Source organism: Anolis carolinensis, chromosome 2, assembly GCF_035594765.1.
Source record: "Anolis carolinensis isolate JA03-04 chromosome 2, rAnoCar3.1.pri, whole genome shotgun sequence".
Taxonomy (NCBI): Eukaryota; Metazoa; Chordata; class Lepidosauria; order Squamata; family Dactyloidae; genus Anolis; species Anolis carolinensis.
In genome coordinates this window covers 137553673-137581231 of record NC_085842.1, presented here as the reverse complement: position 1 = coordinate 137581231, position 27559 = coordinate 137553673, and the positions used below count along the sequence as shown (strand labels likewise).

Genomic DNA, 27559 nt, shown 5'->3' with positions numbered 1-27559 from the left:
AGACAACCGTTGTCTTTCTGGGTCATCATTTGGCAAATGCATTGACTGCAGGCCAGCACGAAAAGAACATCAATTCCCACTGGGGCTGTGTCTATACTTTTCAGAGTCTGTTGCATAGAGCTGATGAAAGCAGAGACTGCTGGGATATTTGAGGGGAGATTTCCCACATCACACTAGAAAACTGGCATGATTTCATTCCACTGTGGGATCGGGTCTGCTCATCTGTTTTCCATAGACTAGATGGTTGTCAGGGCTCACGACTCCTCTCTGAATAAATTGTAGCAGTGAGTGGCTGTACGTGTCTGTGTGTGCATTCATGTGTGTGAAAGGGAGAGGAGGTAGGCATAGAAAATGGGGTCATCTACCTTCAAAGGGGACAAGATGAAAAACAAATATTTTTTCTGTCCAACAGAAAAAGAGGGTGAACATTAAAATTAAAAATCCTTGAGAAGTTTTAAAACCTTACATGCATACAACTTCAGGGTATGATTCGCATGGTCCTTGAGGCATTATTGCAACTCTCAGGATTCCTCACCATTGCTTATTCTCGCTAGGGCTGCTAAGAGCTGAAGTTCAGTAATATCTGGAGAACCTCAATATCTGGAAGTTACCAGTAACCACTGATTACTATATTCTCTTTGAATGTTATCCAAGTTGGCTGCTTTTGCTATTTCTTGAATAATGAAATCCACAGTTAATTCTGTGCTATATGAAGATGCATTGTACTTACTTTTGTCTGTTCTGAATATATACATTTGTTTATTTAATCATTGCATGATCAATCATAATTGGAGATTCAGCTACTAAGTGTGATCTCCATCATTTCACAGCATTTCCAAACCAGTATTGCTCATAAACAGCATCAACAGCAACTCTTTAGTAGCTTCATGCTAGCTACTGAAGAGTTGCTGCTGATGCTGTTTATGAGCAATACTGGTGTGTGTGCAGTGAGGATCAGATGATGGCAGAACATCATCATCAAGGGAGATTTTTTTTCTTATTCTTTCAATGATGCACTCAGGAAGGTATGAGACATCATTTTACAACCAAGCTGTTCAAGTTTAATGGCCATTTTCCAGAAATCCCACAGGGAATTTCTCAAGTACTTCTGTCTGTCTTAGTTATATAAGTTTGAGAGCATTTGTTATGATGTGCTTGCTAAACTACAGCTCAAAGCATCATCCCAATTAACATTACACTGCCTATTTCTCACATGCCATATTCTGCCCTAAGGCTGAGGAGTTTGTTTTTCCCCTTAACAACATCTGGGAAAGATAACAGCTCAGCAGCATTGTAGTCATGTTTCCTTACAACTGTCAGACAACTGGAAGCCTCTGTCATTGCCTTGTCCATTTTGATTTGTTTTATTTTTTATCTGCTTTTCACAATAGGCACCAAATACAATATTTGTATACACTCTCAATCTAAAATAAATCCATGTGACATTAACCTTGGTCCCACCTAAGCCAAATTTAAATCTTACTAAAGCTACTTTGACTGAATTGAAGCTATTGTACCATGGGCAAATCAAGAGATGACATGACTATTGTGTAGAGTGGAGAGCAGTAAGAAAGGAGGGACACCACAACACTGAGTTTGCAAGACATGACTAAGGCTGCTTATCACCAGGCTCTTGGAAGCCTCTTCTTGATAGGGCTGCTATAAGTGGAAGCTGACTTGATGGTAAGTATCAAGAAGATGATGTTGACTCATTAGGAAAGAAGGACCATTCACTGCAGATACACAGCCATGGAACTCATTGGAGACCAGAGGCAAGTCTTACTTTCTCAGCCTCAGAAGAAGACAACGGCAAGCCTCTTTTGAAAAAAATATGTCCAGAAAACTCTGTGATAGTTATCTCTTAGAATCACCATAAGTCAGAAATGTAGACACACACCACTTACAGGGGTAGAAATTATGTAAACTTCTAGATTGTGTTGGGTTACCACTCCGCACAGCCCTAGGCAGTGTAACCTTAGATAAGGAATCCTTAGAGCTACAATCTAACAACCTGTGGAAGCTTGCATAATTCTCACACTTTATCTTTTGTGCAGCCTGATAAAACATACTGGTGGAGTGTTTAAGCACTGGGCTATGACTCTGCAAACCAAGGTTCAAATCCCCCTGAGCCATAGACACCCACTGGGTGTCAGTGGACAAGTCACACTCTGCCTAAAAGGAAAGCAAATCTGGCCAAGAAAATCCTGTGATAGGATGGCCTTATGGTTGCCATAGGTTAGAAATGACTTGAAGGCACACAACCACCGCACTACTGGCACATCAAATGGATCAGCTGAGGAACAACACTCCCCTTTCTACCTTTTGCCACTAGCATGCAGCTTTCACTGGGCAAGCACAACTGGAAATCTTTAAGCAGTCCAGCAATAAGCCCAGAGAAATCATTTTCTCTCTTTTTATTTCCCCAGCAGCTACAGCAGCTGCCAGAACACTGTTACTCAACAAGTTCTTCTGAAAATCTCAGCTAATCAGTTCCCTGAGGAAAACTGAAAGGGAAGACTGCAACATGGAATGAGGAGTTATACAAACAAAGGAGAGCTCAGAAAGTTACTTTTCGGAAAAATGAACATGCTGTCTGTTCAAGCAATCAACAATTGAGCAACAGTAGGACATTGTTCTGAGTCCCTGAGCACCATTCTACCATTTACAAATAACTTCAAAATGTTAGTACAGGATAACCTCCCTCCCATATTCATGATATACATATGAATGATTTTATTTATTCATGTCAGCTAACATTTGCCCTCTCTAGGCATTTTCTACATTTTCCAGCATTACTCTATGGTATTATTGGGTGAGAGATCCTTCATTTCATCAGAGTATATTCATGGTTTCATACATCCATGAAAAGTCCAATAACATATCCTTCATGGATATATAGGTTGCTCTGTACATTATTTCTTCTTCAATAGCTCTAAAAAGTCTTATGCTCAGTGACCAAATGATATTATTAAAATTGTATGGGTTTGCTGCACTGACATAAATGTGCCTGAAGTCCACTCACAGGGAAATAGCAACACCTCCCTGCTAGCATTTGCTCCTGTCAGGCACTGAGCAACCCCGCCATCTGCTAATCCATTGTTCTTGGAAAATCTCCTTGGGGCATGAAGCGATCAATGGTCTCCCACACTGACCTTTCAGGGTTGACTCACACTGTGTCATGGTGGCAATGTACTCCATTTGGTAGTGCTTGGGAGAAAGGTTTCAAACCCACACCAGCCCTAAGATACAAAGGGCCGTGTTTGGCCCAAGGGTGGGGACGCCTGAGTTTGGTGGTAGAGCATGCACTCTAGATGTGGAAGGTCCAACAAAAGGGTAACCCTTGTAACTCCAGAGCTTGGAAATTGCTCTTTATGAACAGCTATTTATAATCAGTACCTTTCCCCAGTAAGGAACTATCATAAAGTTATCATTATGACACTTGAAGAGAAATAATCCTATTCTTTTGTGCTGTGATTGTACCCAGAAGGAGTCATGGGGTGTGTTGTCATTAATGGTAAAGGAGAAATATCACATGGTTTATATGCTGTGCCTCATAACTGCTGCAATTAGAAATTCATTTTTAAGACTCAAAAGCAACTATTATACATAGTTGCTCCTAAGTGAAAGAAAAATACAGTGTGAGGCAGGATGGAGGAAGGATTTCAGCATTAAATTGTGGCAGTAGATCAAAGTTTTAATCCTCACTCAACTATGGAAATCCACTTGGTGGCCATGTTCCTTTATGAAAGTAGCTTTCCACATTTTGGGTATCTCCATTTAAAAAGGCATGAAAGGAGAAATTAAAAAAACAACTTATTTAAAGAGATGCTGCCAGTAAAAGCAGATCACACTACACTAGACTGGAGCTAAGAAAAAATATTGGATTATGTTGGGGCATGTAAAAATCAGTTGGTGTGCGTGTTAACTGAAAATGCAAAGCACAAAGTTGATTGGTTGGGCCACACCCAGGGAGCTAGCTTTATTTGTCCCTTTGGAGAGAAAGGGACAAATAAAGAGACAGTCTGATTTCCTCAGATGGCAAAACTGAAAGTGATTTTGGAGCAGAATGAGAGAGGCAGGCTATGTGGAAAAATACAGAACAGAATCCCAAGACTGTCCTACTGTTTAGCAAAATTTTAAACAAGAGTTTTTAAGACAAGAGAATGCCAGTGAGACATTTACTATATTTTTTCTGAGGGAATGGAAAACACCATTTGGATGCTCTACCTCCGGCATCAACAGATCTTGATCTATCCCTTGACAACCCATGTTAAAATCTCCAAGGTGTACTTTTGCTGCAATTAACAAACCATCATTGCTGCAGCTAGCGGTATTTCTGTAATTTTATTCCTGAAGCCCTTGCTGCATACCAATTTATTTTTCAAATGTATCTCTGGAGGCTCATTGGCAATGTAATGAAATCTGCATGTGTTTCTATTATTGCGCCCACAACGTGTGGTCTTTTTAACAAGCCATCACTCTTCGTTTAGCCTTTTTTCTGACTTCTAACTAAAATAAGCTATTAAGAAAATTTAGGTCATTTGCAGAAGGATCAAATTCTGATCCAGCAAACAGCCTTGCACAAAAGTTAGAAGCAGACTGCAACAATAGTTTCTGTTTGCCAGAATTGTAATGGAAATCAGAATCAGGTCCTGAATTTCTGAATGCATTCAGCACTTAACTTCCCATTGTGCTGGCCAGCTTTTGTATCAATGCACAGCTCTGAAAAGCACCTGAAAATACTATTATGAATGACTCACAGAAAAAAAATTAAACACCACCACCTAGCTTTGTGATTTGATGAACGGCTATAGGTCTGATTAAATACGTAGGTGTTCATATAAAACAGTCATTAGGAATTTGTAATAACGCCACTAGATATGTGTAAACTAAAATACCAAAATTCCTTGTGAGAAGAACACACAAAATCAAAACTATCCTATTTACTTTATTAATTCACTAGCTTAATCTCACTGTAGAATTTAATTCCTTATATCAAGGTTCATGTCACTGTACCTTGGAAAAGGTTTATTTTTCCTTTCCCCATCTCCCCCCATCCAATGTTTTGTCTCCCAGGAACAACGGTGTGTATATGTGGATTTGTTCATCATTTCAGCATATATTCTGAAAGAGCTCAGTAGCTTTTGAACATCAAGATCAGGATGGATGAGAGGACTGTTACTCTTACTTAAATATGAAGGGATCAGCCATTCATCTCTTGGCTCCAACTGTGATGAAAACTGCAATATCAAGACAGTATCAAGATAATTTACAGTTAAATAGCAGGCTGTCTGCAGGAAGCACAGACCTGGACTTCATCCAGAGGCGGTTCAACCGTTAGGTGAGCTAGGCGGTTTCCTGAGGCGCCATCCTCTAGGGGGGCGCCATTGAGGCAACTCCACATAGGCATGGTCTTCCTGGACATTTAGTCCACATCTATAGCAGGCCTCCTCAGAGGTTGTGAGGTCTGTTGAAAAGCTATGCAAGTGGGGTTTATATATCTGTGGAAGGTCCAGGACGAGAGAAAGAACTCTTGTCTGCTTGAGACAAGTGTGAATGGTGGAATTGGCTACCTTGATTAACATTGCAGCTTCAAAGTCTGGCTTCTTCCTGCCTGGGAGAATCCTTTGTTGGGGCTGAGGCTGGATCTAGTACAGGTTTTCCCCTGACATTAAATCCAGTCATGTCAGACTCTGGGGGTTGGTGCTCATCGCCATTTCTAAGCCGAAGAGCCGGCATTGTTCGTAGAGACCTCTAAAGTCATGTGGCCGGCATGACTGCATAGAGTGCCATTACCTTCCCGCCGGAGCGGTACTTATACACTGCCCTATACCCCAGGATCTTATACCAGATTGTTTTCTTATCCCAGATTATCTGGCAGTGTAGACTCATATAATCCGGTTCAAAGCAGATAATCTGGGATCAGATCCTGGGATATAAAGCAGTGCAGACCCAGCCTGATTGCTCTAAAACTAAAGGTTTAACACTCGGTGAGAACTGTAAGGAGAAGAGAGATCCCCAACTATTTTAGAAGAGCTTCCTTTTGGATAGATAGGAAGTTGGGTGCATTTTTGCTGCTGGACTCTGGACTCCCTGCCTTCAGGTCAAGGTTTGTATGGCCTAAGGCTGAAAGAGTGTGGCCAAAGTGTGGCCAAAGTCACCCAGTAGATGCAAACAACCGGATCCAGAAATATTTTGATATTTGGGGGAGCCAGGTTGTGTAGTGGTTTGAGCCTAGAGACCAAGGTTCACATCCTGCTCTACCGTGGAAACCCACTGGGCGACCTTGGGCAAGTCACATTCTCTCAGCCTCAGAGGAAGACCAAGGCAATCTAAACCAATTTTGCCCAGAAAAGGTTGTGACTGTAGGTTCCCAAGAACTTGAAGGCACATAACAACAAAACCTCTTTATCAGGATGGAACAGGATTAATAGGAAAAAAATTAATCAGAGGATTATATATTTAAAAATATATAATGACTAGCTGTGCCCGGCCACGCGTTGCTGTGGCAAAATATGGTGGTCTGGGAAATAAAGTATTGAGGAACTGGTGGTAGTTAGGGTAAAGGGTAAACGTTTTCCCCTGACATTAAGTGCATTATAAATGGGTTATATAGCTGTGTGGAAGGGCCTTGAGTCTACACTGCCATATAATCCAGTGCAAATCAGATAATCTGTGGAAGAAGCCTAAGTGAGGCCTAAATCAGCCTGTCCCCTAACTGAAGCCTGGCTGTGCCTTGGCTGGTTGCTAGGCAACCAAGTGGGCAGAGATTAGCCCGCTAAACTGGCAGCAATTGGATAAAAAAAATTATTGCTCTCCCTCTAATTAGGACTTTATTTTTCTTTTCTTTTTGTTGTATCAACCTGGAGGCATGGATGATGGGTTGTGTTGTCAAATTTCGAGGTTGCGGGGCCTGTACTTTTGTTGTTTTGTCCACTGCCCTGATGCCATCACTCTTTTATATATATAGATAACGGAGGAAGATGGAAGAAAGGGGAAGAGGAAGGGAAAGATATAAATGCATTTTGCCCCAAACCTCCAACTTTATCTATTCATGTTTACCGCGTTCAATTCCCTACCCATAGCTAGTTTTTTAATAAGAGTGTAATAAGCCTTCCTTATCAGCAGAGTTTACTTCCGAGGACCGCAGAGTAAAATCAATCCCATGAGGGGTTTATCTGCTTTGAACTGGATTATATGAGGCCCCTTCTACACAGCCACAAAAATCCAGTGTAGATTCATAAAACCCAGTCCAAAGCAAATGATGTGTATTCTTTGCTTTGATAATCTGGATTATATGGCAATGTAGAGTTTACACTGCCATATAATCCAGTTCAAAGCAGATAATCTGGATTTTATATGGTAGTGTAAGAGCCTCAGAGATACTTGCTTTTTTGCTAGTAAAGAAAGCTTGCTAGTAAAAGTTTGAGATTTACGGTATGGAGGTAAATTTCCTCCTGAAGTCCCATGTCAGCCCCATGTACATTGACCATTAAATGTCTTTCAAACTCAGAGGTATTTTTGCAAATTTGGTGCTAAATTCGTAAATATAGTAATTCCTACATAACATTGCCATGTATTGAACTGTTTTTTCTGTCGTTTTGTTGTAAAACATGATGTTTTGGTGCTTAATTTGTAAAATCATAATGTAATTTGATGTTTAATAGGCTTTTCCTTAATCCCTCCTTATTATTCAACATTTTCGCTTATCCAACGCTTTTATTTTTCAGTGATTGTTTTTTTTTGGGGGGGGGGGCAGAATTCTGTTTGCCTACACTTGAAAATTACCTAGGGCAGGCCCTGGCTTCATCAGAAGGATCTTTTCTACTATTGCTTTTGAGCAGGGATTATTGTTTGAGTAAAATGCCTGTTTAAGTAGAAGGCCTGGCTCTAGTGGAAAGTGGTCTACATAAATGTTCTGGGAGTCAGACTATAGAAGTAAATCATTCATGGAGGTTGAACTCTGGAAAAACCCAGCCAAGGATGCACTAATCATTGGGTAGCCCTCTTAGTGGTGGTCCTGCTGATGAGAGAGATGCTATGGAGAAATAAAACCAGGCTTCCATTACCAAGGAGAAAACTTTACTGCCAAGTACCACAGAGGAGGCACTACAAGATAATCACTTCTGAAGTCAACTGGGCATTTTGCAAACCTACCACTAACATAGTACAAATGGAGCTAACATGTATTCTGATTTCTTTGTTTCGAAGTGGGTTTTTTTTCCATTTAACAAAAAGCATGGTTTAACTTCAAAAGAAATTCAGGAACTCTTGGTTTTTGTTTCCACACAGAGAAATAGAATTGGGAGTCCCTTTCTCACTCAACTAAATAGACTTGGAAGTCCCTTTCTCACTCAAAAGCAGGAGACAAGGCCATGAGTCGAGATCAACTTGGAGCAGTTAACAACAAATAACAACTTAGTCTTCATTTAATGTAAGGTTCAGGAACTTTTCCTCCTCCACTGGTTTGAGACTTCTGCTTCCAAGAATTCAATGCCTGCATGGTCATTGGTCAGGGATTGTGGGAGATAGAGTCCACAAACATCTGGAGGGCCAAAGATTCTCCACCCGAAATTAGAGTCTACAGTTTGGCTTGGGTTCAATGTGGTCAGAGAAGGGTGCATCCATACTGTAGATTTAATGCAGTTTCACACCATTTTGACTTTTGTGGATCAATGTAATGGAATCATGAGAGATGCAGTTTTGCTAGGTCTTTACCCTTCTCTGCCAATGAGTGCTGGTGTCTCACCAAACTAGGCATCTCACAATTCCATAGCATTGAGCCATGGCAGTTAAAGTGGTGTCAGGTTGCATTAATTCAGCAATATAAGTGTAGCCCTAATTCCTGAAGAACCCACAAATTTGAACAATGCACAATCATTATCTAATAATAAGTGACAAAGTATGGTAAAATATTAGCAGCAGTTGTAGTTTTATTATTATTATTATTATTATTATTATTATTATTATTATTATTATTATTATTATTATTATTTGAAACACAAGTTGAGTCCACAGCAGACACTCTGCTGGCTGTTGTATTGGATCACACGTCGGACACTTCCCAAGTGTCTAGGACTGTGTGATGTATCGGCGAATAATGCGTGCAGATTCCAGTAAGGTGGCCTTCTGCAGCTGGCAGGTGGTAATTTTGTCAGCGCCGATTGTGTTTAAGTGCATGCCAAGGTCTTTAGGCACTGCACCACTGCGACCACCTTGACTGGCTTGTGCCAGCATCTTTGCAATTCGATCTTTAATCCTCATATCATGTCAGCTTTTCCAGTTGTTTTTCTTCAATCCTGCTGTCCCCTGGGATTGCAACATCAACAATCCATACTTTGTTTTTTAACATGATTGTGAGGTCAGGAGTATTGTGCTCCAAAACCCTGTCTGTCTGAAATTATTATTATTATTATTATTATTATTATTATTATTATTATTATTATTATTATTATTTCAGGAGACAATGAGCCTATCTTTGAATAACACTGCTGAAATAACAACCATGAGCAGCTGTGTATTCTTCCTAAGGCCAACCACATGATGTACATAACCTTCCACCATGACCTATTTCAAATCAGCCTTCTGGTGCTTCCAGCCAATTTTAACTTTGAAAATGCTCTTTTCAAGCAGGGAGGGGTGTGTGAAATTTGCTTTCAAATAGCATTTGCTCCCTCCTGAATGCCTCTCTTTTGAAGTTAAATTGAACTTTTAGCAATAATTTATTTTCTGCCCTCTCCACAATATTGTGCAGTTATGTGGTTACTTTTTTAAAAAAAGGAATCATACATACCTCTCACAATTCATCCCTCAGTGCCCCATTATGTAGTGGTTCCTCTTTCACAAATAGGAGTTTTATTATTCCAAATATGTTTTGTATCTTCTCAAAATTAAAGCCACCTGTTATAGAGACTCTTCTCTCATTAGATCGACTGCCAAATGGAGGCTATCAGCCATACGCTGGAGAGCTAGTGGAAAGCTGCTTTGTTCAGCAGGAGTTGTCTCCCCAATTCCTCATCTCTTATCTTCCCCCATCATTTGCTTTTCAGAGTTGATTATGTTCTTTGAGATGCATTCATGGCAATCTAGAGTTCTGTCGCATTCTACCTACCATTGCTGGGCATAGTGCATCTAGATCAAGAGAAGTAAGACCACCACTCTATTCTATTTTGGTCAGACTTCATCTGGAATACAGTGTCCGGTTCTGGGCATCACAATTCAGGAAGGATATTTTCAAGCTGGAATGTGTCCAGTGGATGGCAATCAAAATGGTAAAAGATCTGGAAGTCAAGCCCTATGTGGAATGGCTTAGGAAACTGGGTATGTTTAGTCCGGAGAAGAGACGGTTAAGTGGTGACATAATAGCCATGTTTAAGTATTTGAAAAGATGTTGTATTGAAGATAATGCAGGCTTGTTTTCTGATGCTCCGGAGACTAAGACATGGAGCAATGGATACAAACCACAGGAAAAGAGATGCCACCTGAATTTTCAAAGAACTTCCTGGCAATAAGAGCTATATGAAAGCGGAATTCACTGCCTCTGAGTGTGATAGGGTCTCCTTATTTGAAGGTTTTTAAACAGAGGCTGGATGTCCATTATAACAAGTGTTTTGGTTGTGTATTCCTCCATGGCAGAAGAGGTTGTTTAGATGGCCCTTGGGATCTCCTATGCTCTATCATTCTAAGGAGTCAATGGCAGCCTGACAGTGTGCTCCTCACTCACCAAAGGCATTTGATCACCAAATCAGCAAGATCTCATTAACAAATAAATATCAGGATTTTCCATTTTGTTTCTGTTCTTTGAGATGCATTTATGACAATAAAGAGTTCTGTCATTTTTACCCAACACTGCTTCGTTCTCATAAATACAGGCACAGAAACCCTCAGGCTGCCCACTTGGCCTGAACCCAGGTTACATGGCCACCTGTTGCCTACCAAGGATGTTTCATTATTTAGATATACAGTTTGAGTAGTTTGGAGGTGGATCTGTCTCAATACAAAATTCAATTTATGTTTCAAATTATACCTTACACACATAGCCTGAAGGTATTATAATACATTTTTAATAATTTTGTGCATGAAACATAATACAGTAGAGTCTCACTTATCCAACATAAACGGGCCGGCAGAACGTTGGATAAGCGAATATGTTGGATAATAAGGAGAGATTAAGGAAAAGCCTATTACACATCAAATTAGGTTATGATTTTACAAATTAAGCACCAAAACATAATGTTATACAATAAATTTGACAGAAAAAGTAGTTCAATACGCAGTAATGCCATGTAGTAATTACTATATTTACGAATTTAGCACCAAAATATCACGATATATTGAAAATATTGACTACAAAAATGCGTTGGATAATCCAGAACGTTGGATAAGTGAGACTCTACTGTATAATAATTTTGCTTTCCAGTGGCATACTGAACCACTGGAAAGCAAAAAAAAAAGCAATTTCAAATTTTGGAATACTTTGGAATTATGGAAAAGGTATGTTCAATGTGTATTTCTTTAGCTACCTTCTCCTGTAATAAACAACTGACAAGATGTTGTGACTGCGCCTTCGGGGACTATGGATGATGGTGGTGGGATTAGGAGAGGAAGGAAAAACCCTCGCGAGGAGGGCTCATTGGAGGAGTTGCGCAGGAAAAGGATTAGAGAGCTCAATGGGGAATCTTCTGAGGAAGATTCAGATGGGGAGTTTGGGGAAAAAATGGATGCTGGTGAACAGGTGGTGGCTGAGGAAGTGGGCACTGAATGGGCACAGCCACCGGAGATGTCTGGGGAATTGGGGCCTATGGATACCACTGAACCTTGGGTATCTTCAGGAGCAGATCCCACTTGGGCTGCTTGGAGAAGGGAGGATGGTTCTTTAAGTGTGCATGGGGTTGAGTGTGGGCAGGATGATTGGAACTCCGACGAGCAATTAGGCACGCCTGATCCACGAGCTCTAGCTGTGTGGAGTTCTGACTCTGAGTAAGATCCGGGACACCTGTTGTTTGGGTGTGAGTGTTTGGACACCCAAGAGGAAGGGGAATAAATTGGGAATGTTTGGTCACTTCACTTTGCGTGTGGCAAGGTGTTGCTGAAGCGCCATTGGGATTTCTGTTCGTTCAAGAAGACTGGACTGGGACTTTGCTTCTGATGTAAGTTATCTGGGTTGCTCTGCAACGGAGGGCTGGAACTGTGTGGGTTTCCCTGGACTGCACTCTGATTACTATTTCTAGCTGCTGTTACCATCGTTGCCTTGGCTCTTTATGCCATTTCGTGGACCTGGTTTTGATGACTGCACCCTTTTGGACCCTGGATTGGAACTCGACTTTGCTTCTGCCTTCGCCCTTTGATTGATGTCTACCCACGGCTTTTGACTACTGGCTTGCCCTCCTGACCCTGCTGCTGTCTCCTGCCCTGACCCTGGATCACCCTGATGACGCCTCTTCGCCTTTCCCTTGGAGCTCCTGGCATTATCTGCATTGTTGAAGCAGTTTGCTGCGGTTCCAGTTTATTTGTCCTCAGACCAGTTTGGTGATTCTTTTGAGAACTGTCCCTTTAAATCCACAGAGCTGGCTGGTTGCAACAGAAAGGGCTTGGACCCACAGTGCCTTTTGCACTGGCTCTAAGTTTGTTTTCCTTGGCTTTGTTTTCCTGTTTGGAGTTCCGGATTTAAGCTACTAATTGTAGCTCTTGGAAGGTTTTTGGAAGGTTCCAAGTCCTTGTTTGTTTTGCCTATTTTTATAAGCCAACTCAATTTGTTTTATAAGCTGAATTGAAGCACCTTTTTAGTTTATCTGAATATTTGCGTGGATAATCTGGTTGGATTGCTAAAACATACTTTTGATATATATTTTTGTTTGGACTGTTTTTAAACACTGATAGTTAAGTGTTTAAAGCCATCTTCTGTGTTTATGTTTACTTTTTGGCCTATCTCCTGAATAAACTCTGTTTTGTTCATTAATTGGCATCTGACTCTTGACACAAGATAACCAAAGCTGAAAAGGACTTGACAGGTGAAAGGTGATTTGAGGCCACCCTAGCTGCACCATTCTCCCCTTCCTGATCATTAGCATATTTGCTTCTTTGCTGGTATTTTCAGCCCTAGTCTAAAAACAGTTCTATCCTGACAGTGCAAAAATAATGCAATTCTGGTTATTGTTTTACCTGCTGAAATTTGGCATTTTGGGATTTTTTTTAAAGATGATTTTAATATGTAATTGTGTACTCTTTAAAATGAAAAACTACCTTCCCTGAAGTCTAATTACATTGGGGGAAAAACTTCATGTTAAAACAGAAGCCTGACACAAAGTTATCCGGCTGAGTTTATTCCTTTGTCTCCTGCTCTGTGGCCTTCAGAGGAATGGGCAAATCCTAATAGCAATGCCATCCAATGACAGTGATTGATTGCCCAAGTGTTTGGGACTTTAACTCCCAGAAGCCCCAGCCAGCTTGGTGAACTGTTAGGAATTCTGGGAGTTGAAGGATCAAAGTTTTTGAATTGCTCCAGTTGCTAAGTGAGTAAACAGTGATGGCCAGACATCTATGGCCAAAGCTATGGTAGAAAGCAGACAAAACCAAAAACGCGATTTGTTTTTGTCCTTGCTTCTGCTAGTGTCACAGGGTTATTGTGTAGACAGATCAAATGATGAGTCTGAGAAAGTAAATTATATGTGAAAAATATTATGTGAAGTGCTTTTGGACAGCACTGGAGAGTCTTTCAGAGTTAGCCCCTTTAAATCAACAATTTCCAAATGTTAGTCTTTCCAGTGTTTGGGTCTTTAACTCCTAGAAGCCTGAACTATCTTGGCCAACATTCAGAAAGTCTGTGAAATGAAGTCCAAAACACCTGGAGAACCAAAAATTGGGAATCACCCCTCTAAGTGCTGGCTGTTCTCTTCAGAGAGCTGATTTGAAAAGGGCCAGGCTCAAAGGTGGTCTGGTTCTAGGATTTTCCTACAACGACATCCTAACTTGCTTTCTTCAGCTGACTTTCCACCCATTTCATTTTGAACTGTCCATGGTTCTCCTGCATTCCTTCTGACCTCTGACAGAGATACCCTTTTTTGGATGATATTCCCAAGAATTCCCCAACCAGTATAGTCAGTGGCTTTGCTGGCTTGTGAAATCTGGAAACTACAAATAAATTATTATCTTTCTGAGCTCTGCTCCAGTCAAACTTTTCTGATACTTCCTGGAAGGTATGCCTAGAACAAGGCACCAGTTATCTCTTACACCAATGTGAATGCAAATGTTAGCAGAGAGAAAGAGTGTCAGGAGCTGATTTCTGCTGTTCCCGGCAACATCATAAATCTTCTCCATGAGGCCAGCAGGGACATCGGGGAAGTAACTTCAAAACTTATGGACTCTTTCCCATGGGAAAGTTGCATAGTGAGAAGGGATCCTGCTGGAAAAGCAATAGTCTGTACCTGTGTGATGTTGACTAGGGTTGCTAGAGTGAAAACTGGAGTTGGTGGCTATACCTTTAATGATTATGTAGAAGATGAAATTTCAGCATGAGAAATTAGATCATGGATTGCCAAAGTAGCACCATTGCATTAATGCAAGGAATTGTGATGATAAATGTTCTAAAACTGTTCCGTTTTCTACACTAATGCAATTGTGGCAAGACAACTGTCTGGTATGAAAAAAATCCTTCGAGACAAAAGCTCTTCCCTGGCTTTTCCATCTGGAAAATGTAGTTAAATCTATGATAATGTTACCTACCTTCAGTCCTGATGGTGAATGGAGAATCTCCCAGTCTTTTGGCTGAAAACTGCCCTCCCAGAGATGTCATTAAGAAGCAGAGTGTGAAAAATCCAATCCCCACCACAAATATCCTGCACAGAGAGACAAAACAAAGAAAGGCAGAGTCAGGCCTGGCATCTTATAGCTCAACAATATGCGGGGAGAATTCCCTATATATCTATTAAAAGCTGCTTCAAAAATTTTCTGGTAGTTTCTGCTCCTTAAAAGCTTCCATTGTTCCCAGAAGAGAGGGAACTATTAACTATTAACTATTGCAAATGTCAGTTTTGCATCTCTCAGTAGTTGTACTTAACAGGGAAAAACAGGAGTTTTCGTCTTAGCTGTTATCAAAAAATTCCTTACTAGAGGGTGCAGACTGTGTATCTCACTCTATCTTAAATACCACAATCTAAGTAATTAACAATTAACTGCCGGTAGTTACGGAATGCCTATGTTTGTGCAGTAGAAAATAGGAAACACAGCCATCAAACTTCACAGCTTCTTGCCCCCATTCCCCTTATTTTTTCTTCTTCTTACATTTGCTGAACTGAATGAGCTGCAGGCAGAAGCAAATGCTGAGTTAGCCGGAAGAGAACTGAATGCTTCTCTCAGTTAGACAAATTAATTGTACTTAACAAGAATGAAAGCTTCAAGTAACACACAACTCCAGAGTCATTGCAGGGCGTAATAATCCAATGGGAGCTTCTGTTTCACAGACCTTCTGTTAAAATGAATTTCACAGTGGTGCCTTTGAATTTATTCCTGAAATAGATTTAGTCATTTCACCCACCCAATATTTTTTGAAGGAGAAAATGTGCAGCCCTATAACATCTGCATTAAAAAAAAACTCTTAAAGATGCTTAGAGTTGGACTTTGGTGTTTAACCAGGAGTCAAAGGCAGAGGTTCTGCAGCTAGAAAGTAATGCCCAAATACATTCAAGTGACTGGTACTGATAGTATACTTGGCTGGCTCTGGGGGCTGTTTCATGCAGTGTTTCCCAACCTTTGGTCCTCCAGTTGTTTTGGACTTCAACTCCCAGAAATCCCAGCCAGCTTACCAATTGCTAGATATTGTGGAAGCTGAAGTCCAAAACACCTGGGGGACCAAAGGTTGGGAACTACTGTAGTAGACAAATACAGAGGGCTCTTCACATTGTCTGGGGCTTGGGGATCAGCCCCCCCCCCCTGCCGCAAAAGAGTTGGAAAACCACAAATTAAAAACAGCTCTTTTTCATGAGAAAATATTTTCCTTGTAATGTTTAGGTCCTTCTGCCGGAATCACACTAGAGGACTACAAATGCTTGGAAAAATGTTCTCTTTAGAAATCTCTAGGTTCTGTAGCAAACCTCTGTGGTTTTACCAGAAATTGACCATAAAGTCATACTGGAGGACCTATAGATTTCTAGAAAGAACATATGAATCAGATTCATGAGTAATCAAACCTGGAAAAGTGAACTCCGCAAATTGAAGGACCAACTGTATAATGCTATGATTCCACTTTAGCTGACATGGCAATGCCTTATGGAATCATGGAGTTAGCAGTTAAGGCTAGGACCCTTCGGATTTTCAACTGGGGTCCCCTTTAGTGCCCCTGACCAAACTACAAAACCCAGATTGCTCAGCATGCAGCCATTGCAATTAGTGGGATGCATCACAGTAGAGCAGTGGTTCTCAAAGTATGCTCCGTGGAGCCCTTGAGGCTCTGTGAATCATACGAAGGGGATCCACAGTGCCTCCTCCTCCCCCCTCTGAGCTTGCCCTCCTCTTTCCTGCTCCTCCCCCTCCCCTGCCTCCCTCACCCCAAAACCTTCCCCCCCACACACACACACCTCCCTCACCACCCAGAACCTTTCCCCTCACTGTCCTTGCTTCCAATACCCTATTTCCCTAATTATGTTGGTTAAAATCATTCTTCATTTTAAATATTGTATTGTATTGTTCTCTTTTTTTGGCAATACAAACGAGATATGTGCAATTTTTTTCAATTAGTTCACACAAATACTCTCCATCCATCTGCCACTGGCCCGGAGAAGCAGTTTGAGAAACTCTGCTCTAGTCTGATGAGGTATGACAGTGTAGTGTAAAATGCCCCCAAAGGTTCTGTATGCTCTGTTATTCAAAGTCAACCCACATTTTTTTTCTTTCTTAAGTTAAAGGACAATATAAGACATCCCTCTATTCCATCTATAATAGCAATTAGACAGAAAATATAGAATGTTTGTAGGAGCAGCCTAGTCTCACTCAGTATGAGCTCCCATAGGTCTGAGTGCAGGCCTGGAAACAATAACATAAGATGCCATATTTGGTGCCACTAGGGACATGGAACTTGGTGAAAGCTAACCATAAGAAAGACATTTCATTGGCCAAACTAGAGGTGTGCAAATATGGAAAACTAGAAATAGTAATGCCCATCACCCAAGACCTTAAGGACTATACACCCCAAAAATGCAGTTTTTGTCCACAATTGCTCTAGTATGAATATTTTAGGAGCTTCAGGGCCATTTTTCTGTCAGTATTTTAGGGAAAAAAACTCTTCTCCTCTACCTAAAATCACTCAGGCAAGCAAAATTGTGGCAAAATACCTTTCATGACATTTAGGATCATATGGGGTCAAAAATGATAGGGGAGGGAGAATACAAAAACATGATATTACCTCTGAGGTCTGCATGCAGCCATTGTGCCCCACCCCTATCCTAAAGGGAGAAGACATGGACAGAACAGGGATAATTTTCACACTGAATTTAAAATTTCAGATTCTGAACAATTCAGTGTGTTTTAATTCCTTTCAGAAAGGAAAGAAATCCTCTCTCCCTCATCTTGCACATCAGGTTGCTCTTTTCCTTTCAGCCTTCCATCAGCTCACAACCAATACAAAAGAACCAATTGATCTCAGGTTACAAACTGTGAAATGCTGCCAGTTCATCATCCACTGGCAGTATTCATGCCTCAAATGCTGCAAGGCACTGAGACAGAAGCAACATTTATGCCTTCTACCTCATTTCTTCCTCAATTCAACTAGAAACCTGACATGCAAGAATCAGACATACTGATTCCTGGGCACAGTATTCTTCTGAGACTCAGAAGAAAGGAGACTCAAGAAAAACTGGGAATCATTCGTATCCTCCAGACTCATCAAAAAATGTTAGGACTGACTGATCTGGGTCTAGACTTTGGAGAGCAGAGTTGAGCCAAGACATTTTGCTGATTGGGATTTTTAAAAAGCAAGATAGCTGCCCCATCACCCTAGTTCCTCCTACAGCATCCAACCAGATTGACAGGTGAACCACTAACTGTTGATGGGACAGCACCTTCTGTCCCACCTAAGGACAGCAGGCTAATTTGGGACATGCAGGACAAGTCATTTAGAACAATGATTCTTAAATTATCCAGTGCAGTAGACCAATAACAGCATTTGTAATGTGCCAAAGACAATGCCATATTTATGTCATATTATTATCACATTTGCCTAGCTTCCTGAATATATTTGTGAAGTCACAATTGCGGGCTCATGGACCAGTACCAGCATTTTGAGCAGCACAGAGTCAAAGCAGTCCTGGACCCATCCACCAGTAGAGTTGAACAACCAGGTGGCTGCAGCTCATGCCTCCTCCATGTCACCCTGTGTCTGCTATTAGTCTAATAGCAGAACCAGTGCTAGTAGACAGAGGGAATTGGCATGTGCATGTATTTCTCTGTGAAAATATGGGCATGTATCTTAAGCAAGAGCTGAACAGGTTGACTCTGATTGCTCTCAATTCTAATATTTTGTAACTGCTCGAAGAACATGAAGTTTCAAGCATTTTACTGCAGATCTGTGAGTCCTGGAGGGCTAGTACTATCAAATTCACTGCTGCTAAATAATTCATACCAAAAAACAAATATTCTGCACAATCGATATATATGTCACATTTTTAAACAGAAATGATGGTGCAAAAGCAGCTGTAAAATGGTTCTCATGGGAATTTCCACATCAGCGTATGCATTGTCTGGTATGGCCATGTGTCCTATTCTACAGATATCAGTCGTCTGCTTGAAAGTGTCCTTGATTCAAGGGGCTTTCTCATCCCAGTCTAAATATAACCTTTCATAGAAAGGAGGAGAGAGAGCCCTGTATTTGCCCACCTACTGTTAGTACCTGAACAGCAAACTGGTGAGACTTACTATCTTTAAAGAAATTGTAGAAATGATTTTCCAATTTACCTCTTTATACAGTATGCAGATTATCTTTTGGGCAGTCTTTATTTTATGCACACCTGTATTCCTTTTTGTTCTCTATTTGGGTGATATAATCCCTTTTGCTCCCTGAAGTATAGATGGCCAAGCTACAACACATGCACACATCTGCCTACATTAGTCCTGTACTGTGGGGACAATGGAAAATCTGGTGTGTGGGAATACCCTTTACAAATATGGGAAGGGGATTACAGTCTCTAGAGTAGAAATTACATTTCACAATGACAAATCACCAAATTTCACTTCTATGTACCATTCCCTCTCTTCAACCACAGTCTGTTTGTTCCCTAAAGCTTAAAATGCATAAAACTGTGGTGGAAAATTGGGACATTTAATTGCCAGAATCCTGGGTTTTGTTCTTTTTCTCTTCAGATTCTTCCCATTGATAAAAGACTCATCATTATGCAAGACCTTATTTGTGGATCTGAATCTTCATAATTATAATCTATCAAGGAGTGATGGTTAAACACTGCATTTAATTACTAATTTAGACCACTGGAGGGGGGAATAAAAATAATGATGATTAACTGAAAAGGGGAGGAAATAAAGAAGTTGCATGGTTTAGCATTTCATTATAAGAGTAAAAAAAAATCAAAACTGCAGTATCTGAGATACTTATAAAGATCAAAATAAGACAACTGTGGGAACTTCAATGAGGGAATATGGTGGGTGATCAGACAATTGTGTTAGCTCTGGTTTCCTTGAAACAAATCAAAAACACCTCCCAATCAGTATCTGATTTCTATCCAGCCACATTTTCCTAATTTACAACATTGCTTCCTATTTTAAGAAGTATTAGTACTAGAAGCTTTGTTTATTTTAGCTCCAATCCAAGCCAGAGGGATGCTTTGGATTTTTTGATGTAGTTTAGTGTATCTGATAGCTTTAAAACAAGAAACACATTCCCTGTGATTCTTGTTTTGGAAAGGGGGGTTTCGGGCATTTTGGCATGGCAGTAAATTCCAGGCTGGTCCAAGGTATGCACATCTGAGGAAACTGTCCAACCGTGTCTCAGGATAAAGGTGAAAAGGAGCAACCTTCGTTCCCTAACATAACTGTTAAAACAGACAGGACTAATCAGAGCATTCATGATTCCCTAAGGTTCCTTCCATTGAAGAAGAGAAGGGTAGAGTTAAAAAGCAAGGAGTAGGAGAGGCCACAGAATTACTTTAATACTTTACAACAATATTGCTGTTGGTACAAAGCAATCTGATTTTGCCATATGTGGATTCTTTCATAAAGAAATAATCTCTATAGGGGTGTATGAATCAGGTGGCTTTACCAATATGGCTGGATTGCAATCTTTAGCATTTTTCCTCATTAGCTATTTATTTATTTATTTATTTATTTATTTGCAACATTTATACCCTGACCTTCTCACCCGAGGTGACTCAGGGTGGCTTACAGAAATTGGCAAAATTTAATGCCCAAAAGTGCAATCATAAAAGCAAAACAATACATATAAATCCATTAATAACATTATTAAAATACATTATAAAAACCTTAAAAACATATATATAATTAATTGCCAATACCAACTGGGACTCACTCTTAGACATTTTCCATGACTTGGTTATGCCCATGATATGTAATGTAGGCAAACATGCAAATCTGAATGTATGTTTACAAAAATGCACCTTTCAAAAATTCATTTGGGAGATCAGGATTCAGCATCTTAAGAATGTTTCTGTAAAATTTATCCTTAGAGTGGATTTTATGCTGCACTTTCACTGAGGAGAGGCACTACCTTACTTGATTCAGAAATGTTTTCGCCTAGCTTTGCTAAACTTAATTGCAACCTGAAGAATGTGAGCCAGGTATGTAGATCCTTCTATGGCAGTGATCCTCAACCTGTGGGTCCCCAGATGTTTTGGCCTTCAACTCCCAGAAATCCTAACAGCTGGTAAACTGACTGAGATTTCTGGGAGTTGTAGGCCAAAACACCTGGGGACCCGCAGGTTGAGAATCACTGTTCTACTGGATTTCTCAGTCTGTGAGTCTTGGGCTGCTAAGAGATGTAGAGAGACATAAACATTCCAGCATGCCAGAGTCCTTATCCTTATATGCAACCATAGTTTTTGCTGCACTAGAGCACCCTTTATTTATCTTCAAGTTAGTAAAATGTAGTGGATTGGTCACATGTCAGCTTCAGGGGCTTTCATTTAGTTTCAAGATGGTAAAACCTGGTAAACTGGTAAACATCTCCAGGGTCTTGTTCTGGACTCCAAACTCCCTAAAACCCCCTTAAAAACTCCTAGATCACAAAAAAGTGAAAACTTGCAGTAGAAATTGAAAAAATGCCAAAAAAACACACATTACTGTCCCTGAAGCATGAGCTTTTCCTTACACTACAGCAATGCCAACCAAAAATGCAAATCTCAAAAAACTGGCTGATCCAAAATTCAAAGTCACAACCAGAAGTGAAAATCAGCAATGCAATCCTCAATGGAGGCAAAAACTGGAGCCTGCAGCAATTTCCTTCCCTAAATACAATTTGAAGCCACAGGAACTTTTTTAAAGGCTCAAGAGCAGATCAAAGAAAGGAGTTTAGTCCTGCTTTCTCCACTCATGCCATCCTTCAGCTCAGCAGCCTCTTAAGTCAGGCTCTGCTGTTCTATTAAACCAAATGTCATTCAGTGTGAGAGAAAGTGACAGTTCTTGCTGATGGCTGTGTATAGTCTGTGACACAACTGGCACAGTTAGTGAATTTCTACTCAAACACACATCCTTCCACCAAATATCTAGCTTTGCATGCAACCTCATCTTAGGATTCAAATTACATTAGTTCAGCCAGTTTTTCTATGAACTGAAGCAAGATTAGGACTGGCATTTTTGTTCTGAGAAGGACAAACTGCAAATTTCAGAGAAACTTACCGATCAACACCTCTTCTGTGTGAGTTTGCCACAAGAGAGCAGTGACAAAGAGCAGTGACCAATCAGTGGTGGTCTGTGGCTCTCTTATCATTTGGGCAGCGAATCACTTCCGGGTTTTGGGTTGATGTATAGAAGCTGTTCAAGCCACAGGATCAATTTTGAGGTTCAGCACCTTGGAAAGCTCCTTTAAAGGCCAGGTTAAATCTGCCATACATTCACTGCCCTGTGGATGCCTCCCTGGGAGCTATATGAAATGGTTTTTCAGACACCTGCTTCTTTCTACATTTAAAACACAGTACATCAGATTACTTTCATCTCAGCTTCAAAAATTCTTGTCCTCCTGTCGAGGCAGCAACTGCCTTGAATGCTTGTGGTAGCACATCTTGCTCCAACCTGCCCTCCTTATAGATGCATTGGGCTATAGCACAAATCATCCCTAGCCTGATCTTGGTGACATCAGGCTAGGAAAAGCTAGGGTGGTAGTATTTCTCTCCCTCCCTTCTTCTTGGCACTTCTGACATAGAGGCAGGGGGACCAACTCAGGTTCTCTGCCAACTAATGAAAACCATTTCTTCTTAGATTTCAAGTGAGTACTGATTCACACTAATGCCTGGATATAACTGCTTGTGGTTCCTACATAACATCACTGTCATACCAATGGCACATGATTTTTTTTGTTTACTGGTACACTGGCACACCTGTTAGTACATCCCATCCTAGTAATTATAATACATTTCTTATTGTGAAGGTCTCTGCTACCTGGCAACAAAACTGTCCATAACAGCCTAGAGCACATGTGTCAAACTCAAGGCCCACAGTCCAAATTTGGCCTGCCATATCATTCTAAGTGACCCTCCAGATGCTCAACTCCAACTCCTGTATTCAGACATCAAGATTAGAGCTGATGGGAGTTATGATGCACTATCACCTGGAAGGTCACAGTTTGTCCTGTTTAGTCAGGAGGTAAAAGGTAAAGGCTTCCCCTGACGTTAAGTCCAGTCATGTCTGATTCTGGGGGTTGGTGCTCATCTCCATTTCTAAGCCAAAGAGCCGGCATTGTCCGTAGACACCTCCAAGGTCATGTGGCCAGCATGACTGCATGGAGCGCCGTTACCTTCCCACCGGAGTGGTACCTATTGATCTACTCACATTGGCAAGTTTTCGAACTGCTGGGTTGGCAGAAGCTGGAACTAACAGCGGGCACTCACTCTGCTCCCGGGATTTGAACCTGTGACCTTTTGGTCTGCAAGTTCAGCAGCTCAGTGCTTTAACACACTTCGCCACCGGGGCTCCTTAGTCAGGAGAGCAAGGTTTTAATTGAGACACAAGGCTTGTGGATCTGATGTCTGACTTTAAAATGTCCTTTAACCTTTCCCCAACCACAGATCTAATACTATTTGGTTTCAATTCCCATTATCCTCACTCCGCATGGGGGATAAACAAAAGCGATGGGAGTTGTCATTCAACAGCATCTGGGGACCCAACCTGTATGAAAACTACATACAGAAATTATAGTTGGTTTTCTGTACCACAGGTTCTCCATCCATGGGTTCAACAGCCCATTAGACTGATATGGTACTTGATTAAAAGATAGCACAAAACAGCCAAAGTCTCTTAAAGTAGAGTGGGCAAAAGGCAGTCCAATAATGGTTTATGACCCAAGACTGGATTTTTGCCTGTTCATCCTTCCAGACACCCAATTTTAAAGGTAAATTTCTGAAACACCTCCCTCCCAGTAGAAATTTGCCAATTAAACAGCCTACATTGTGGTAGCCCACATTGCACTGTTCTCTTCCCCTCCAACTTTGGATGCTTTCACACTACACTGTTATAGCACTATGATTCTACTTTATTGCTTCGTTAGAGGCTCCTGGCTGAGGATTCTGAATATGCCCTCCCTCAACTATAAATTGCAGTATTTCATAGAATGGAGCCACAGCAATATAGTGAAATCATAGTGTTTTAACTACCATGTTAAAGGATCCCAGAGGAGCCTTCTAGCCACTTCCAGGTATGATTATTTATTTATTTGGCATTTTAGCACTCCATGTGGCTCCAAATTGTCCCTGGAGGACCTACCATAACTGACTGCCCTAAATTAAAATAAACCCATAAGAGAACAAAACGGAAGCAAGGGAACTTATATGACATACAGAAATAGCTGGACATTTGCCTGGTGCCCCAGAACTGGCAAGTTGGCACCTGTCTAAGGAAAACGCTCCAGGTAGCCACAGCCTTAAGGTCAAACTTACACCAAGAAAACAAAATTGGCTCAGCATGAGCTCAGGCTTAGATTCCCCCATTCTCTGGCTGGGTAGCTTCAAGCGGGCAATTTTTGGTGGGAAAAAACAAGGTGCAGAAAAGTTGTAAAAATCTTGTCCCTTTAGCACCATTTCCCCACTACACAAAATGGTTTTCTGTTGTTTTTACAATCAGAAATTCTAAACGTTGTAAGTATAGTCTAGCTATCAAATGGATTTGAATATTATCAACACACACATACACAAACACGAGTCTCTTTTATATGTATCATTTGGTCAATGGTACCATGGGTCAAGTGAAACTTACTTCCAAGAAGACAAAGATAAGAGCTTGAAATAGTTACTTCCATGGACTATAGGCAGTCCCCAAGTTATAAACATCCAGCTTACAAAAGACTCACAATTAATAGTTGGGTTGAGATCACAGGAAGTGAGATAAATCCACCCCTAGGAAAGGAAATTCACTGCTGGAAGAGTCATCATGAGGAAAAGGTGTCTCCACTGATGCTTTATCACCAATCCTTATTTCCATAATAAGCCAAATATTTCAAAATCCAAATATCACAGGGATGGGACAGAAAGTGAGGTGAAATCTTCTGAACACCAAAACAAACACTACAGGGATGCTTCCTATGCTATCCAAAGTATGTGCATATATATAGGAACCATATGTAGGAACCACAAGCAGTTATATCCAGGCATTAGTGTGAATATATATATAGCTGGAGTTACCCTTAAAAATGTACCTGTCTCAACTTACATACAAATTCATTTTAAGAACAAACCTACTGAAATAATCATGTTTGTAACTTGGGGACCACCTGTATAACTCTCAGAAAAACATAAGCCCTTGCCAACATGGCCAGTGGCCATGCTGTTTAGGAAACTTTGAAAGCTGTAATACAGAACAGTAACTTTTGCAAGTACTCCTATCACTGTCTGCATTTTTATTTACTGTCTATGGCTATTTCTTAAATGAGAAACCTATTTATTGTGAGAAACTGAGATACTATAAACTGAGGAGAAACTGTGGCCTACTCTCTTGTTATCTTCACCAATGGTTTGATCCTTAAGTCAACCTGAGTGGGGCTGTTTGACCACTTCACCATCACAGACTTCACCATGTGAACACTATCTTAGACTCACATAAACTACACAGACTACAATTGTAAACTGGAGTCATACAAGCAATTCCTTTTGTGGGGGGGAAACCATAGACGTTAATACAAGAGTTGGCAAAGGCTGGCCCCTGAGATGCTATTCAACCTCAACTCCCATCATCCCGAGTCAATTAGGGGGCAAAATGGAAGGCATAGTCCAGCAATACCTGGAAGGCCAAACATTACCCATCCCTGCTCTACTTGAACTCCAGGGGATACTTTATGAGTCGTGGGTTTCAGAGTAATTCCATATAGATCATCTGTTTTATGTCCCTTTCCCAACCTGGCCTTGCTTTTTAGATAAGATGCAGCTCCTTCTCAAGGTTCACTTACTTTCACCAAGTAGGGTAACCAGCTATGGAATGGAATAAACCAAACACCAATATCACGCAGTATCAAAATTTTCCAGTAAATAACAACCAGCATCTCAAATGTTGCATTCTAGAGATAAGAAGCCACATTGGAATAATAGGTTCAGACCATATTTCCTGTTACCCATTTATTAGAAAATCCATACTCTCACTTAATATTGCAGTGATTTTAATTCTGTGCCCCTTACATAACACAAACCAAAAAGAGTGGCATTTAAAAGCAGTTGTCAAATACACTCTAAACTCCCTCATATCATTTCAGAAGAAAAGAGGAGCTACAGCAAGGAGTTAAGAGCAGCCTCCAAACAAAGATAAGACTGTTGTGGCCTGTTGGAGACCAAACAAGTGTAATGCCATCTGTTAAAAGAAACTTTATGAATTTAGCAGCAAGGAGAAACTAAAAATCCTGGAACTCATTAAGAATGGAAGTAGTATGGAGTTATTTACGGAGAGCAGTGAACTTAGAACAACATATCTTAGGTGTATTTACAAGGTTTAAAAATCATATAAACCTCTTATCTACAACTCTTAACATGAAATAGTAAGTATTTACTCCAAAAAACTAGCCCTCAGCAATTCCAGCATGATGCCGCCATGGCAAGGCATTCAGGTGAAGTCAAAACAAACCCATTTCAAATGAGACTTCAAATGAACTCTCTCCCCTTAAGCAACAAAAGGTTGGCACATCACACAATAAGGAAGTTTTCTCCATTTCCATCCAAGCTCAACATCACCATGAAGCAAAACAGGAGAACTTTACCTAAAAGGCTTTAGGGTGACAAGACATCTTCTGACCATTATTTTCCCATCTGAATTCACTGTAATCATTGTTCAAACTTTGTTTCAGAAAAAAATTAAAAACACAGCCAGTATTTCATGAGTCTGACCACGGTTATTGCAAAGAGTACATAGCTGGAGGCTCTCAACAACACGTGAAGAAAAGGAATATCAAATTAGCGCAATAAATCCACATAAATAAAGCAAATGAGATCTTCGTTTCCCTCCTGGATACTCTGTTTGTGTGGTTTTTCTCTTAATAGGTTTCAGCTGTAGAAGAAACAGGTATGAGCAAAGACAGAAGATGACTGAATGGTGTAGTATTGGCTTTAGTCACATTTTGGAAGCAAATTGAAGCAAACACAGCACCCCTTTTCTCCAAATATTAAATCCTTCATTCGGGTGAAAAATGCCTGGATTCAGACACTCCTCTATGGGCGAGATCCTTCATCCCAGCCAGTTATTTCCTTCTCTCTCTTTTCGCATACACCTCAATTGAAACCCCACAGCAAACGTTTGCTCCTTTCCTTCTCTAGGCGAGCTTCAGCACTGCCAGGTAGATGCCATTTCCAGGGCTTATTTCCTCTTTGAGAGCAGACTCCCAGTCACAGCCGGAGATGCAGTGGTTAAAGGGCACAGCTCCTCCATCCCGGTCCAGCAACTGCCTCGCATCATCTTGGCCAGCCAAAACATTCTGCTTTAACCTTGCAAAGGGGCTGCATTGTTTCTATCGGGGAAGGATGCGCTGCTCAGAGTCAGGATTTGGTGGAGGAGGAGAAGCAGCATCAGCTTCCTTGTGCAATATGAATTGGATGCCATCTAGTGGGAACGGTTGGGATCATCTGTTGCATTTGACTTTTAGTGCTGCAAATGAGGAGCTGTCCAAGAGCTGAAAAGCAGAGCACACCTGAAAGCCATTTCCTGGACTTACACAGCCTTGTCTTAGGACAAGAAAGGGAATCAGCAATCGCTAGCTGTTGCTGAACTACAAGACCCAGAAAACCTAGCTAGCTTAGTCAATGGTGAGGGACGCTTGGATCTGTAGTCCAACAGCATGTGGAGGAGGGGCACATCTGTCCCTCCTCTGCTTTAATATCACAACACTCACCTCCTGGTCTCTTATTAGTAAGAAAGATCAATT

The 27559-nt window shown here is 40.8% G+C and overlaps 1 protein-coding gene across 1 annotated transcript in view; it reads right to left on the bottom strand.

Annotated features, from left to right (window-relative positions):
• Window positions 1-27192, bottom strand: part of mgat5b (alpha-1,6-mannosylglycoprotein 6-beta-N-acetylglucosaminyltransferase B) — a 243480-nt gene extending 216288 nt beyond the window's left edge. The window contains exons 1-2 of the mRNA XM_062970644.1: window positions 26402-27192; window positions 14722-14834 (exon numbers count right to left, since the gene is read on the bottom strand). Of these exons, the coding sequence (XP_062826714.1) occupies window positions 14722-14834; window positions 26402-26469 (181 nt within the window). The 5' untranslated portion in view covers window positions 26470-27192. The remainder of the gene's footprint in view (window positions 1-14721; window positions 14835-26401) is intronic.
• Between the last annotated feature and the right edge of the window lie 367 nt (window positions 27193-27559).